Source organism: Macaca mulatta, chromosome 2, assembly GCF_049350105.2.
Source record: "Macaca mulatta isolate MMU2019108-1 chromosome 2, T2T-MMU8v2.0, whole genome shotgun sequence".
NCBI lineage: Eukaryota > Metazoa > Chordata > Mammalia > Primates > Cercopithecidae > Macaca > Macaca mulatta.
The window spans coordinates 161,364,220-161,381,459 of NC_133407.1; the positions used below are offsets into that span (position 1 = coordinate 161,364,220).

A 17,240-nucleotide genomic window follows, 5' to 3' on the forward strand; every position below is an offset into this window, starting at 1 on the left:
TAACACAGTGAAACCCCGTCTCTACTAAAAAATACAAAAAAAAAAAAACTAGCTGGGTGAGGTGGCGGGCGCCTGTAGTCCCAGCTACTCGGGAGGCTGAGGCAGGAGAATGGCGTAAACCCGGGAGGCAGAGCTTGCAGTGAGCCGAGATCCGACCACTGCACTCCAGCCTGGGTGGCAGAGCGAGACTCCGTCTCAAAAAAAAAAAAAAAAAAAAAAAAAAAGAAAAGAGAAAGCTCCAGTCCAACCGTAGAGGCAAGATGAAAATGACAAATGGTGAAAATGAAGAAACCACTGTGCATGTGCCCATGACCAGTAGGAGTACAACACGGGAGGTCTGCTGTAGGAACATGGGCCTACGTGTGAGTAAAACATGAGAAGTGTGATGTAGGACATGAGCCTGCATATGAGTAAAACATGGGAGGTATGATGTAGGAACATGGGCCTCCCTCAGGCCTCCCATGTTGTATGATGTAGGAACATGGACCTCCCTCAGGCCTCCCATACTGTGCTCATATTGGTCATGTGCACATGCACAATGTAAACACAATGTGTTCTCTCTACATGGGAGGGTATGATATGGGAACCTCTCTCTTTTGGGTTCTTTTGATTCCAAGTTTTCCTACTCCTTGGGAGCTATCTACTCCATAAATAGAAAAAATAAAAACTTACGGGATGGAGCTCTGGGACTTTCCTGTGGTTTTATGCAAAATCCATTTATTATCTTCAAATCAGAGCTTCTGGTAAGCCTTAGAGATGAGGAAACATCTCTTTCACATAACCTAAAACAGCTTCCTAAAAAAGAGAGAAAAATGTTTCAAAGAAAGAAAATGTGATGTTTTCTCAAAATAAGAAATACCTGCAAGTTACGTTTCATTTATAAAAATTAGTTCATTTAGGAAATGAATTTACTATATGTAAGACACACATACTATATTTAAAATGCTATGCTTGATGCTTTTTTAAAATATAAATGTTTCATTGATTAGGAAATTAGGAATTTACAACATAAACATGTTACCAGCTGTAAATTTTAAATAAGTACTTCTCACATGTGTCTTATCATAACAATGGCTCTGGTGGCAATATTATGTATTATGGCATCAGGGCTGTTTAGGTGAAGATTAGTAACCTCCCAAAAGTGATAAACTAGGTCACCAAGTTGCCAATACTATGCTGATAAACTGGTTAGGGGGCTGCAGTGGTCAGCAAGAAGTAACTCTAGAAAGCCTTGCTCCTTGTAAGCCACAAGTCCCTAATTAGAAATCAATTTTAGATGTAGTTTTGAACTAAATATAACTTTAAAACTACGTATATAAGAATATATGTAGTTTATTTTAAAAATTTAAACTCAAAGCACCGATAGAGAGTACTATTACGAACCCCTATATACTCATCACCCATTTTCAACAATGATTGCTATATGGCTAATAAGTATCATTTAACCTCTATAAAAACCCTGGAAGACAAAATAGGCAATACCATTCTGGACATAGGAATGGGCCAAGATTTCATGATGAAGATGCCAAAAGCAACTGCAGCAAAAGCAAAAATGGACAAATGGGATCTAATACATTCAACTTTTACTGTGCAGAAACTAAACAGATTCTGCAGAGCAAAAGAAACTATCAACAGAGTAAACAGACAACTTACAGAATGAGATAAAATTTTTGCAAACTATGCCTCTGACAAAGGTCTAATATCCAGCTCTATGAGAAACTTAAACAAATTTACAGGAAAAAAAACACGAGCCCATTAAAAAGTGGGCAAAGGACATGAGCAAACACTTTTCAAAAGAAGATACACATGCAGCCAACAGGCATATGGAATAAAAAGCAACATCACCGATCACTAGAGAAATGCAAATCAAAACCACAATGCAATGCCATCTCACAACCAGCCACAATGCCTATTATTTATTTAATTTTTAGATATATACTATTTTAATCAGACTACACTTTCAACATTTTACAGATAAAATTATAATCACCTGAGCTTTTAAAAAATAAAAATTAGGCACAAATACACATATTCATAATTGCACTGGCAAACAGTTCTTACGAGATATTTAAATCTTTGTGAAAGGATAGCCCCCTTCTTTTCCCATGTGCCCTCAAGTCAAGCCTGATCTCTCTCCCTGTCACCCATAAAATCTCACTTTATGTTCCATGAACCAGGATCGCATGAACTAACCTGAAAGAAAAGGAGTTCTCTGTCTATATAATAATGTTGGCAAAATAAATCGACATATGTTTAACAAAAGCACACAAAATAAGAGATACAATCAGGTGAATATTATTAAGTCACTCATCATGAACATAAAATTGTAATTCTACTTTTGTAAATTTTATCAACAGATTCTCAAATGCCACACTTGATGTATACATATAAGAAGAATAAGAAAAAATAAATGAAAAATGCATTTTCAGATATAGTAAACAAAATCACTTTTATGAAAAATAAGCAAAGTAGCATTACAGTTATTACTCAACTTTCAAAAGGTCACACAAATATAAGACTCTTGTTGGCAAATATTAGGATAAAACATTTTCATAGAAATATCAAGTATATACAGAAAGCAAAACATATTTAAGATATAAGATGTATTTATGATTTAAAATAATCTCTGCACATCATGAGAATATTCAAGACTCTATTGAATTTCTCCCCAAATGAACATCTCTATATAGTAACTATATTCTCAGTCTTGCTTTTTTTTTTTGAGATGGAGTTTCCCTCTTGTTGTCCAGGCTGGAGTCTAGTGGCACAATCTTGGCTCACCGCAACCTCTGTCTCCCAGGTTCAAGCGATTCTCCTGCCTCAGCCTCCCAAGTAGCTGGGATTACAGGCACCCGCCACCATGCCCGGCTAATTTTTTCGTATTTTTAGTAGAGGTGGGGTTTCTCCATGTTGGTCAGGCTAGTCGCAAACTCCTGACCTCAGGTGATCCGGCCACCTCAGCCTCCCAAAGTACTGGGATTACAGGCGTGAGCCACCGTGCCTGGCCATTCTCAGTCTTTATTTATTTAGTAAGTTCTGGGATACATGTCCTGAACGTGCAGGTTTGTTACATAAGTATACACATGCCATAGTGGTTTGCTGCGCCCACCAACTCGTCATCTACATTAGCTATTTCTCTCAATGCTATCCCTCCCCTAATCCCCTACCCCCGACAGGCCCTGGTGTGTGATGTTCCCCTCCCTGTGTCCATGTGTTCTCATTGTTCAGCTCCCACCTATGAGTGAGAACACATGGTGTTTGGTTTTCTGTTCCTGTGTTAGGTTGCTGAGAATGATGGTTTCCAGCTTCATCCATGTCCCTGCAAAGGACATGAACTCATCCTTTTTTATGGCTGCATAGTATTCCATGGTGTATATGTGCCACATTTTCTTTATCCACTCTATCACTGATGGGCATTTGGATTGGCTCCAAGCCTTTGCTATTTTTTTTTTTTTTTAAATGGAGTTTTGCTCTTGTTGCCCAGGTTAGAGTGCAATGGTGTGGTCTCAGCTCACTGCAACCTCCACCTCCCAGGTTCAAACAATTCTCCTGCTTCAGCCTCCTGAGTAGCTGGGATTACAGACACCTTCCACCATGCCCAGCTAATTTTTGTATTTTTAGTAGAGACGGGGTTTTACCATGTTGGCCAGGCTGGTCTTGAACTCCTGACTTCAGGTGATCCTCCCACCTCAGCCTCCCAAAGTGCTGGGATTACAGGCGTGAGCCACCGCGCCTGGCCAGAATGGCTACTATTAAAAAGTCAAAAAATAAGGGATGCTGTGGAGAGGTTTCAGAGAAAAAGGAACACTTATATGCTGTTGATGGGAGTATAAATTAGTTCAACCATTGTGGAAAGAAGTATGGCGATTCCTCAAAGACCTAAAAACAGAACTACCACTGGACCCAGCAATGCTATTACTGGGTATATCTCCAAAGGAATATAAATGTTCTATCATAAAGACACATGAATGTGTTTGTTGACTGCAGCACTATTCACAACAGTAAAGACATGAATCAACCTAAATGTCCATCAATGGCAGACTGGATAAAGAAAATGTGGTCTTTTCTTTAGGCTGGGCACAGTAGCGCATGCCTGTAATCCCAGCTACTTGGGTGGCTGAGGCATGAGAATTGCTCACTTGAACCTGGGAGTTGAAGGTTGCAGTGAGCCTAGATCATGACAGTGCACTCCAACCTGGGCAAGAGTGAGACTGTCTCAATAAATAAATAAATAAAATAAGAAAATGTGGTACATATACACCACAGAATACTACACAGCCTTAAAAAAAGAATGAGAGCATGTCCTCTGCAGGAACACAGATGGAGCTGGAGGTCATTCATTATCCTTAGCAAACTAACACAGGAACAGAAAACCAAATACTGCATGTTCTCATTTATAAGTGTGAGCTAAATAATGAGAACACATGGACAGACAGAAGGGAACAACAAACACTGGGGCCTACCTGAGGGTTGTGCATGGTAGGGAGGAGAGGATCAGAAAAAATAACAAACGAGTACTAGGCTTAGTACCTGGGTGACAAAATAAACTGTACAGCAAACCTCTGTGACATGAGTTTACCTATGTAACAAACCTGCACATGTACCCCTGAACTTAAAAAATTTTAAAAATATCGTTTCCCCTAAACTCTACCTATTATCTACCCCTTACTGGATTGTTTTAAAGCAAATCCCAAATATTATATTAGTTCATCCATAAATACTTCAGTATGTATTTCAAAATCATATCTGAAATATTAATATAATTTTAAAATGTTCCTTAATATCAGTATATTATGATCAAATCCTATTAAGATGAAATTTCTGATAGGCTTTTTTTTTTTTTTTTTTTTTTTTACAGTTGGCTTATTCAAAATAGGTGCACAAACTGAATATGGCTAATGCTTCCTGAGTTTCTTTAAATCTATAGGTCTCTCCTCTTACATTTTTAAAAATCATTTATTTGTTAAAGAAACCAGTCATTAGTCCTATAAAGTGTCCCTCAATTTTAGATTTTGCTTATCACACCCCCATGGTGTTATCCAACATATTCTCCAAACTCCTCTATTCCTTGTAAACAGATTTTTGAGGCCTGAAAGATTCAGATTAGATCTTTTAGCAAGAATGTCATAGGTGACAGGTACTGTGTATGTCTTATTATGCCACATCAATAGGCATATGCCAATTTTGTCTTTCATATTAAGATTGATCAGTAGATGCTATCAGTCTGATTCACCTTTCATAAGGTTCCCCATCAACCTTTCATCTAATTTCTTTTTTTTTTTTTTTTTTTTTTTAGCAGACAATGGTGATTATTACCTAGATCCATTTATATCATTAGGGATTGCAAAATGGTGGTATTCTCCCCTTTCACATTAACTATTTGGTTATCTTAAGGCATAAATCAAGCAGAAAATGTGGAATAAATGCTGGATTATTGCCCTTTGCCAGTTTTCAAATGAACAAATTGGTTTTCTTGCAACTGCCTTATGTTGCATTTTTACACATGTGATGTGCTCTAGACTATTTCAGTTGTTCCTTTTAATCCCATCTTTAGTTATTAGGAACCCTTCTAAACTGGCTGTTGAGTCCTTTCAACACATCCTTAGTGGTCATTGATAGCTTTCTTTCTGACAAGATATTCTAGACTGATTTTAAATGTTTTCTGCCCCTGAGTTGGAATCACACATTCCTCCCAAAGGGCTCTGGTTCTTTTAAAGAAATGTTTTTAGAGACTCCTTAGTGGGGGGCTCGTTTTTTTTCAGTTTGTCACTGTTTTTGCCTTTTCAGTGAATAAAGCTAGGAAATACCTTCATAAAATAAATACATTTAAGAAATTAGTTTTAATTAGGAATTCTTACCTTCAGCTTTAGCATGAATAATTTTAATTAATTAAAATAAGAAGCAGAGACAACCAGAAATAGTTTTGATCAGGTGGGAGAAAAGGCGAGTAATTCTGATCTTGGGACTGTGGTGCAGATGGGGCCAGGTCTGGTATAAGCTCCTGAGATCAGAAGACATCTAAGAGCCCCTGAGTCTCTAGGATATGGAAGAGTGGAACAGAAATGAAAGCTGGAAAGGCACGAGAGATAAATCTAACTAGGGCCTTGCCACTATATGATGCTCTAGATGATAGAAATTGAATGCCCAAGACGTGTATTGAATGTAGTAAGAGTGTGCCCTCAGACCTTTGTGGTTAAAAACGAATTTGCTAGTGGATAAAAAGACTGTGCCTTGGAAGTTCCAAACTCCCATTTGGGTGTCTTGCAGCCTCAGAGTCTGGAGCAGTAAGGGGAGGTGAGAGAGGCAGTAGGAGTAAAACATGGTTACAGAGGCAGTTTTCCCAATGATGGTGAAAAGCATCATTTCCTCACTTTTCCCCCTTGCTGTTAAAAAAATATATATATATCTTTTGAACATAACAAGTTAAAAGATACTACTGTGGACTTCTCACGAAATATGTTCATGTTTAAGATTTTAAAAATAATACTTTTATTGATACATAATTCCCTATCATAAAACTCACTTTTAAAGTGTGAAATTCAGTGGTTTTCATGTATTCACAAAGTTGTGTATTGATCACTACTATCTAATTCCAGAAGACATTCATCACCCCAGAAAGAAATCCTGAATACATTAGCAGTCATTCCCTGTTTCCTCCTTCCCCCAACCCTAGAAAATCACTAATTTGATTTCAGTCTCTATGGATTTGCATATTCTGGACATTTTATATAAATGGAATCATACAACATGTGGTCTTTTATGACTGTCTTCTTTTACTTATATTTTCAAGGTTCATCCATGCTGTAGCATTTGTCAGTACTTGATTCCTTTTTGACTAATTTTATTCCACTATACCAGAGTTTGTTTACACATTAGTCAACTAATGGACATTTGGGTGGTTTCCACTTTTTGGCTATTATGAATAACGTCGTTATAAACATTTGTGTACAAGTTTTTAAGGAACATGTATTTTCGTTTGTGGGGTATATACTAAGGGGTGAAATAACTGGGTGATACAACTCTCCATTTAATAATTTAAGGAATTACAAGACCATTTTCCAAGTGGCTGTAACATTTCACATTTTCATATATGAGGGTTCCAATGTCTTCACATCCATATCCACATTTGTTGTTCTTTTTGATTATAACTGTCCCAGTAGGAATGAAGTGGTATCTCATTGTAGTCTTAAGTTACATTTATCTAAAAGTAATAATGAGGATCTTTTCATGTACTAATTGGCCATTTGCATATCTTCTCCAGAGAAATACCTATATAGTTCCTCTGCCCATTTTTTTTAAGTAGGGTTATGTCTTTTTGAGTTGTAAGAGTTCCTTCCTTATCTGATATATAATTTACAAATATAGTCTCCCATTCCATGAGTATCTTTTCACTATCCTAATGATGTCCTTTGAAGTATAAAAAAATTTAATTTAGGTGAGGTCCAGTTTATCCATCTTTTCTTTTATTGCTTGAGCTTTTGGTGCCATATACAAGGTCACAAATATTTACTCCTATATTCTAGAATTTCAGAGTTTTAGCTCTAATATTTACGTCTGTGATCCATTTTGAGTTATAGTAGTATACTTTATGTGGAAAGGATCCAAATTCATATTTTGGCATGTAAATGCCCAGTTCTCCCAGCACCACTTGTTTAAAAGACTATTCTTTTCCTGAGTTGTTTTAGCGCAATATAGAAAATCAATTGACCGTAAATATGAGAGTATATTTCTGGACTATCAGTTCTATTCCACTGATCTAGATGTCTGTCCTTATGCCAGCACCACACAGTCTTGATTATTACAGCTTTGTAGTTTTTAATCAGGACGTATGAGTCATCCAACTTGGCTTTTCTTTTTAAAGATTAGTTTGCCTACTCAGGGTCCCTTAAATTTCTGTATGAATTTGAGGACAAGCTTGCCAATCTCTGCAAAGGCCCCAGCTGGGATTCTGTTGGGGATTGTGTTCAATCTGTAGATCAATTTGAGGAATACTTTCATCTTAAAAATATTAAGTCTCTCAAACCATGAACATGGGATGTCTTTCCATTTATTTGGGTCTTCTTTAATTTCTTTCAGTAGTGTTTTTGCAATTTCCAGAGTACGTTGTAAACTTCGTTATTCTTTTTGATGCTATTATAAAATTTGGAATTTTCTTCATGTTTGCATCATTTATTGCCCATTTATCTTGCATACTGCAAAACTGTTCAACATTTAGTCTAATAGGGTATGTGTGTGTATGTATTCCTTAGGATTTTCTATATACATGATCATGTTATCTGGGAATATAGTTTTACTTCTTTTGCCACTTACTGTTTTTCCTACCTAAATTCCCTAACAAGAACCTCCAGTACAGTGTTGAATAGAAATGTTGAGAATGGACATCCTTGTCATGTCATGGCAGAAAAGCATTCGGCCTTTCACCATTAAGTCAGATGTTAGTTGCAGGTTTTTCATTTAATGCCCTTTATCAGGTTGAGGAAGTGCCTTTCTATTCATAGTTTCTAAGTGTTTATAGTGAAGAGAAGTTGCATTTCGTCAAATGCTTTCTCTGTGTTTACTGATGTGGTTGTGTGTTTTTTTCCTTCATTCTATTAACATGGTGAATGATGTTGAGTCAGGAGTCCTAACCTTACATTTTTAGCATAAATCCCACTTGATCACAATCTATAATTTTTCATGTCACTGGATTCATTTTGTAGTATTTTCTTGAGGATTTCTGCATCAATATTCATAAGGGATCTATATGGGTCTGTAGTTTTCTTGAGATTTTTTTTTGTGGGGGGGTTTGGTATGAGGATAATGTGGCCTCATCCAATGTATTGGGAAGTGATCCCTCCTCTTTTGTATTTTGGAAGAGTTTGTGAAAGATTAATTCTATCTTTTTCTTTAAATGTTTGGTAGAATGCACAATTGAAGCCATCTGGGCCTGGACTTTTTCTTTGCAGGAAGTTTTAAAATCACTAGTTCAATCTCTTGTTATAGGACTTTTCAGATTTTTTATTTTTTCTTGACTTAGTTTTGGTAATTTTTGTCTTTCTATAAGTGTGTCCATTTCATCTGGTTTATGTCATTTTTGGCATACAGCTGTTACGCACTCCATGTTATGTCAAACAAGTGCTGCTGATTATTTTCAACAAATGCACCAGGGAAAACACTGTTTGCAGTGAATAAACTCCAAGTCAGGTGAAAAAAGACAAGCCCTATGAATGGGGTTTCCAGCGAACTGTCAGACAAGTCAAATAGTAACAATTCTCAAACTGAAAGTTTTGGAGAACTCTAAACCCATTCCACCTTCTTCAGTGCCTGCAAGACTGCTGGTTTTCTTTTTTTTTTTTTTTTTTTTTTTTTTGAGACGGAGTCTCGCTCTGTCACCCAGGCTGGAGTGCAGTGGCCGGATCTCAGCTCACTGCAAGCTCCGCCTCCCGGGTTCATGCCATTCTCCTGCCTTAGCCTCCCGAGTAGCTGGGACTACAGGCGCCTGCCACCTCGCCCGGCTAAGTTTTTGTATTTTTAGTAGAGACGGAGTTTCACTGTGTTAGCCAGGATGGTCTCGATCTCGTGACCTCGTGATCCGCCCGTCTCGGCCTCCCAAAGTGCTGGGATTACAGGCTTGAGCCACCGCGCCCGGCCGACTGCTGGTTTTCAAAGCAACTGTGACTTGTGAGGCTGCTGGTTTTCAAGGCTATTATGAAGCTGAGAGAAGACAGGAATAAAGCAAGTTAAAACTCCACAAGACTTGCTGTCCTACCACGATTTCAGTCTTTTTTTTTTTTTTTTGATAAATGCTCCTCAGATTGTTACAAATGCCTGGTAATTTTCCAGAGTTCTGGAAAAGTTGCTTCTGCCAACTTCCGGCAGTGTTATCATTGCTTTTAGGTAAAAATGGATTTTCAGAGGTCCTTACTCTTGACACATCTGAAGTTGGAATCTCTAACTGTGGTTACCTGCCACATGGTCTTTTTCATAAAAGGCCTCATTTATTTCCTTTTTCAGGGCTATAAATCCCAGAACGCTTTGCCTGGGTCTGGTAAGCACAACATCTGTAATACCTAGTGGAAAGGAGATAAATTAATTGCTTTTAGCTTGTTTCCTCATTTAAAATGTGGATAATGCAGTGTTTCTTGTACCAAAGCTGATTTGAGGGTTAAATGGAAAAGCAAATATGGGAGCATCTGGTAAGACACTTGAAACACAGCAGGCTCTGTGTTAAGTTTGTTTTTTAAAAAATATTATGTAAAACATTAACTTCAATAAAATGCTTCTAGAACACTTTTCAATTTTACCCAAATATAGTTAGGATTTCTGATAAAGGTAATTATGCAGTTATGAGGCAATGGGAAAAGTCTATGAAACTCTTCAACAGCTTTTAATAGCACTGAGGATTAAGACACAATTATTAAATCTTGTGATCCTCAAACTTTAGTGTTTTAGTGTGAATCAGAGGAATGCCTTGTTAAAACACAAATCATGAGGCTGCCTACCTCCAGTTTCTGCATCCACAGTTCTGTAATGGAGGCTGTGAATTCGCATTTCTAACAAGTTCCTAGGTGATGCTGCTACTGCTGGTTCTGGACTATACTTTGAGAACCTAGGAGTTTCTCTCCCCTAAGATGTGGTTAAACATACGTAACATAAAATTTACTATTTTAATTATTTTTAAGTGTTCAATTCAGTGGCGTTAAGTACATTTACACTGCTGTGCAACTAATTACTACTATCCATCTCCAGGACTTTTTCATCTCCCCAGAAAACCACTGGTTTAATGTGACCTACAAGGCCCCATCTCACACAATGCTGTCCCATTCCTCCTTTGGCAGGCACTTACAAAAGGAACAAGGTTAACTGGCAGCAAGCTAGGAGGACTCTGCTCTTTAAACAGAAAAAGAATCAATAATTATTTTGTAAGACAGCTGTCCCTCCCCATCTCTCCTAATTAGAACAAAGGCAGTTTAGGAGAACAGAAGACAAACCGCCTCTCAGCTAGCTCAGTTTGAGAAATAATACAGCAAAAAATGCTAACAAGTATACTTACTATCAGTGACATCAATGTATGCTGGAGATATTCATTCAACAAAGTACTTCCTATGTGCCAGGCATTGTTTTAGGAAATATACAAAAAAGATAAAAATCTGTGCCAATAGAACTTGCATTATACTGGGGAAAAAGTTATATATATATATATATATGTTAGATACTCAGTGCCAGAGAGAAAAAAAATAAACAATGGGGACATGAAGTATATGTTTGGAATGGGCTGTGTATGAAATTTTATATAGGGTAGTTAGGAAGTCCTCTGTGAGAATGTCACTCTTGAAGGGAAGCAAGGGCTAGCTATGCAGCTATCTGGTGGAAGAATATTCCAAACAGAAAGAATTATAAATGCAAAGACCCTAAAAGATTCTAGAGCCCATAAAGAGGAGGCCAGTATGGCCAGAACAGAATGAATAATGGGAAGACAAGTAGAATTTGATGTCAGAGGTACCTGAGGTAGCCATGGGGGGTAGGAACTTGGAGACATGAGAGGTTCACCTAGATCAGACTATATCTCCCAACTTTTTCTTACTACAACTTCATATTGTATGCTAATAACTTTTACCTCCCTACAGTATAAATGCTGATTAAAACATACGAATATTATCTTATTATAGATATTAGAATAATAGACTAATGTAAAAAATATTTTTTTAAAGACAAGGTCTTGCTCAAAAAATATTTTTAAAAATTTTATCAGTACATAGTGAAACCCTATCTCTACAAAAAATACAAAAATGAGCTGGGCACAGTGGCATGTGCCTGTGGTCCCAGCTACTCAGGAGGCTGAGGCAGGAAGATGGCTTGAGCCCTGGAGGCGGAGCTTGCAGAGAGCTGAGATCATGCCACTGCACTCCAGCCTGGGTGATAGAGCCAGACCTTCTCTCAAAAATAAAATAAAATAAAATTTAAAATGTAGAAAAGTTATCACTAAAAAATGTCTGAAGTATTTGATGTGGTCTTGGTTTTTATTTTGCAATTATAACAACATGACAGTATAAACAAGCTTTAATATCATTACTAAGACCTTCGTTTTCTCTCAAAGAGACAGAATATATTGACCAGATGCCCAAGCCAGACATTTTCCATCCTTTGGTGGATCACGATTAAAAACATACAAACCAAAAGAAAAACAGCCCTTTAACCCTCTGGCTGGACTTGCAGCTTGTCCCTGGCTGACAAGTTCTGTGTCTCCAGGGTCCTAGCAGGAAGTTAAGATGAAGCCTCACAGCTGTCTCTAAGGCTCTGGGTGGCAAATGGCTAATCTTAAGAGTAAAGGTTCTCAAACTTTTTTATCTATCAAAATCAGCTGGGGGACCCGTGAAACAGATTACTGTACCCCACTGATACAGTAAGTATGGACAGAACCTGAGAATGTGCAGTTATAACAATTGCCCAGGTAATGGTGACACTTCTGCTATGGGGGACCCATAATTTGAAAACCAGTGCCTCAGAAATATTATTGCTAGCTGGAGGCTATAGTGGTCAGCCAGGGTGAGGCTGGTTGAAATACCAGCTTTTCTCCTGGTAGTCCCCTCCTTTCCATAAATATCCTTTCTAACCCCATGATAGATAGTGAGGAAAGGTAGGGATGCTTTTTCTTTCTCAGAATCTTTCAAGGTCCTCTTGGAGAGAACCATAGGTGATGTGACTGGAGATATGACAACTCTCTGGGAATCAGAGGATCAATATTACAACCCACTCCCCAGAGTGGCTATTTGAAACTCTCTAGGCCTTAGCTGTTGACCTGGGCTTTGTGACAGAAACAGACTCCCAATATCCGTTTTCTCATCCTTCCCTGCAGGCTTGGAGAAATACCAGTCTTCCTTCATTCTTAAGAAGTAATCCCTCTCCTGAGGGATGTTGTACCAAACTTATCCTTATTTTCCACTGCCTTTTTCCTGCCAAATGTTATTTCCCCCATTTTTAAAATCAAAACTAAAAAACCTAATTTTTTTTTTTTTTTTTTTTTTTAGAGACAAGGTCTCACTTTGTCACCCAGGGTAAAGTGCAGTGGAGCGATCATAGCTCACTGTAACTTTGAACTCCTGGGCCCAAGCGATCCTCCTGTATCATCTTCTGTAGTAGTTGGGACCATAGGCAGATGCCACCATGTCTGGCTAATTAAAAAAATCTGTTTTGTAGAGATGGGGTCTCGCTATGTAAAAACCTTTGTACCACCAAGTTGTTATACACCATGTTATTATGTAAAAAACTTTTTGTAAAATAAACTTTAAATTATAAAAGTAACACTTGTTCATTAAAGAAAATTTGCAGGTTAAAAAAATATGTGAAGAAAAATAAAAGCACTCATAATAACACCACTTAGGGATAACAACTTGGTGCATTAATATTTCTTTTCAGACCTTTCCTATACTTACATACAACATATACATTTTTCATAATCAGATAATCCTGTATCTTGCTATGTCACAAATACTTTCCAAGATATTAATAATTTTAGTAGCTGTATAACACCCAACACACAGCTATATCCTGAATGTAGTAATTCCCTACAACTTGATTTGTTTCCAATTTTTCACTATTATAAGTGATGTTTCAATGAACAGTTCTCTACATACATCTTTGATGGTACTTCTAATTATTTTCTTAGAACAAAATTCTGGAAGTGAAGGGTAAAAGTGTATGAAACCCTTTAAGGTTCCATCTATATCTCTATCTTATCTATCTATCTATCTATCTATCTATCTATCTATCTATCTATCTAATCTATCTACATCTCTATCCTATCTATCTATCTATCTATCTATCTATCTATCTATCTATCTATCTATCTATCTATCTAAACTACTTTCCAGAAAGGCTGACTACTTCTCCAGTAACTTCTACTAGTAGTTAGTGAAAATTCTGTCTTATTACCCTACAATAACACTGAAGGTCCACTATGTTGGACAAAGCATTCACTTGTTCTCAACAGGTCCTGTTTTTTTTTTGTTTTTTTTTTTTTTTTTTTTGAGACGGAGTCTCGCTCTATCGCCCAGGCTGGAGTGCAGTGGCGTGATCTCGGCTCACTGCAAGCTCCGCCTCCTGGGTTCACGCCATTCTCCTGCCTCAGCCTCCCGAGCAGCTGGGACTACAGGCGCCCGCCACCTCACTCGGCTAGTTTTTTGTATTTTTTTTAGTAGAGACGGGGTTTCACCGTGTTAGCCAGGATGGTCTCCATCTCCTGACCTCATGATCCGCCCGTCTTGGCCTCCCAAAGTGCTGGGATTACAGGCTTGAGCCACCGCGCCTGGCCAGGTCCTATTAATAAAATTCTAATTTCTCTTTTTCATAGCTCAAATGATTGAATAAATGGCATGTATCCACTACTTCACTTCACCACCCACACTTTATTTTGCTACAATGTTTCCTTCTCCAATCATTTTAATAAAATTACTCTACCAACATTAGTAACCTCTTTCTAGTCATACCAATACATTTTTTTAGATTCTCATCATTAGCCCTTCTGACTCTATTCTTGCCATTTTTGTGGCCATATGACTCTACTGATCTCATCCTTCTACAAGGATTCAATGCCTTCTTACATTGTACCACCATATTCTCTCACTTCATCTCCAACCTCTATGACCTATCTTCTTTAACGTCTTCTTTCCCAGTTCCTATGTCACACCTCCAAGGCTTAGTCCTTGTTTCTATTCTGTGCTAAAAGCACTCATCCATTCTGTTTTAAAAATCCACTCCAGACTAATTGCTCCCATATCTTTATCTCCATAACTTTACTCTTCCTTTGCCCTCAGGTCTTCAACCTCTCACCACCTATAACTCAATGCCACCTAAACCTACTCAATAATGTGCTATCTTCTCTGCCAAACTAACACAAATCTTTGATGGCATTTCTGATTATTTTTCCAACTTTCTTATTTCTGACAATGAGGCAATGCTTCCGTAGTCCTCAACATTAAAAAACTTGTCTTTAAGTCCTTCCTTACTCAGTATCTCCAAACTCATCCTTTCTTCAAGACACTTCCTGAATATATTCCTTTGTTATTTCCATCATCACCTCACACATCAGTTACTGTAACATCTTCATAGGTAGCAGCAGTTTAACTAGTATGTAGTTACTGTGTTAATTTTCCAGAAATGTTTCTTGTATTACTTCTCCTGCTAAAAGGTTTTTTTGGTTCAAATTCATTTGGTTCAAACTTCTCCAAACACCACACTTTATCTCCTATTACCTCCTGATCAAAATCCAAGGTAATCTTTCCTCTCGTAGCCTTTTTCAGACTCATTACCGCCCCTACATGTGCTCACATCACTCTCAAACCCCTTTGTTTCAATGGAGCCTTCAAGAATCTCAGAATTCTTGAAGCCGATGGTATACTGGAGGGGGCCAGTGGAGACAAGTCCTGATTTGTAGTGTTTGCCAATAACCCTTACCATAGCAGATCTTAAGCTACTAATGTAACATCACCGAATATGAAATTGGGAAGAGACATGCACAAAGTCAGTGGCTCCAGGACACCACAGCAGCACTTATAATCTGGTCTGTAATCTAAAGCTTTATATATATACTGTTTTGTATAGGTTTTTCTGGTGTATTATATGTTTGTTTGTTCACTGCAATAAATCAGCCATAGGAGTGGTGCAGTCCATTCATTTTAGAGCCTTCACAATATACATACAAGGCATTCATTGTGTACTCAATAAATACTTGGTAAGACCTGGAGAGGAGCAATGAGCAAAGCCAAAGGTGGGGGTAGTTAAAATGGGTATGTTCTCATTTAAGGTTGGTTAGCAAGAACAAACAGAACAATAAGGTAGCAGAATGTGATAGAAATAAAATCAGAATGGGAGCCAGGGGATATTGGCTATGTCCCAGGTCTGTACCTGTGTGATCCTTAGCAAGCCGATTCCCTTCTTGGCCCTTAAGTTTCCTCATCTGTAAAAATTAGAGGACTAGATTACCTGAATTCTAAGATATCTCTCTACTCTAATGCTCTGAAATGTCAGTTAAACTAAAAGGAAGGCAGCCCATAGTCCATTACATTGGTAACAATAATGACGATAATAAATTCATTTTCAAATCTGACCAGTCAACAGAGTTTAGGGCAGCAAAACTTTCTTTCAAGAAGAAACATTCTTGTAAGGTCATTCTATTCCTTTGAACTAATAATCATTCTGTAGAAAGATACAATATCCTAAAAGTTATATCTATTTTATTCTTTCAGGAGAAAAGAGGTGTGAAAACTCACCTTATATTTGCAGCATGTTCCAAGATATGTCCTAGCGTCCTTCGTCCAAAAAATATGCATTGCCTGTCTACTATGAGCTGAACACCAGTAAGTGGTAAGGATTGAGTAAAAACAAAACAGATCTAGTGTTTACCCTCATGAAACCCAGCATAGTGTGGGTAAATGGCCATTTAGTTCCTAATCATCTGTATCAGTGCTTTTTAACTTAAAGAGCATGAACTGCTCTGAGTAGCAGATACAAGTTATGGACCCTCTCTCTCAAAAATGGTACACAATCATAAAAATTTGAGAAGTTCACAGGACCTCTCAAACATGGAAGTGTCCAGTACCACAACTTAACAACCCTGATCTGTATCTACAACTACATCTACAAAATAACAAATTCGAGCTCATAAAAGCCTATATTATGTTTGCTATATTGTTTGCTAAGGGAGTATACCAAAGATTGCCAACAGAAACAAAAGTAAAGGTCCGTCATTTATAAGGTTAAGTTTTGATCATCTGAAATTTCACTTATGTAGAGAATCTTATTCCAAATATTCTGGATAAATAAGGGACGCCTAGATTATGCTTTTTTTTTTTTTTCCCCAGAGACAGGGTCTCACTCTGTTGCCCAGACTGGAGTGTGGTAGCATGACTGTATTATAGCCCAATGCAGCCTCAAACTTCTGGGCTCAAGTGATCTTCTTGCCTCAGCTTCCTGAGTAGCTGAGACCACGGGTTTGAGCCACCATGCCCAGCTGATTTGTAAAAGCTTTTCGGAGAGACAGGCTCTTGCTAAGTTAGCCAGGTTGGTCTCAAACTCCTGGTCTCAAGCAATCCTCCGGTATCAGCCTCCCAAAGTGCTGGGATGGCAGGCGTGAGCCACCACACTGGGCCTACATTTCTATTTGATCTATCATTCCTTTGGCTAAGGCTGCTTATTAAATCAGTCTTCTTTCTTGAAAAGCCATTTGCACATGAAGATGTACTTGCATTTCAGAACTAAATCTG

The 17,240-nt window shown here is 37.8% G+C and overlaps 1 protein-coding gene and 1 long non-coding RNA gene across 4 annotated transcripts in view; both read right to left on the minus strand.

Moving 5' to 3' along the window:
- The window catches only part of FAM162A (family with sequence similarity 162 member A), a 28,610-nt gene that overhangs the window by 9,361 nt on the left and 2,009 nt on the right, over positions 1-17,240 (minus strand). For 2 of the 3 annotated variants that reach the window (XM_015129916.3, NM_001261743.2), the window contains 1 exon segment: positions 673-795. In XM_015129916.3, coding sequence (XP_014985402.1) covers positions 673-795 — 123 coding nt within the window. 3 annotated transcript variants of the gene reach the window in all.
- On the minus strand, positions 6,466-10,065 carry LOC144339398 (uncharacterized). The gene is made up of 2 exons (XR_013414382.1): positions 9,945-10,065; positions 6,466-9,693 (listed from the first exon to the last, which is right to left on the minus strand). It is a non-coding gene; the product is annotated as an uncharacterized LOC144339398 (long non-coding RNA).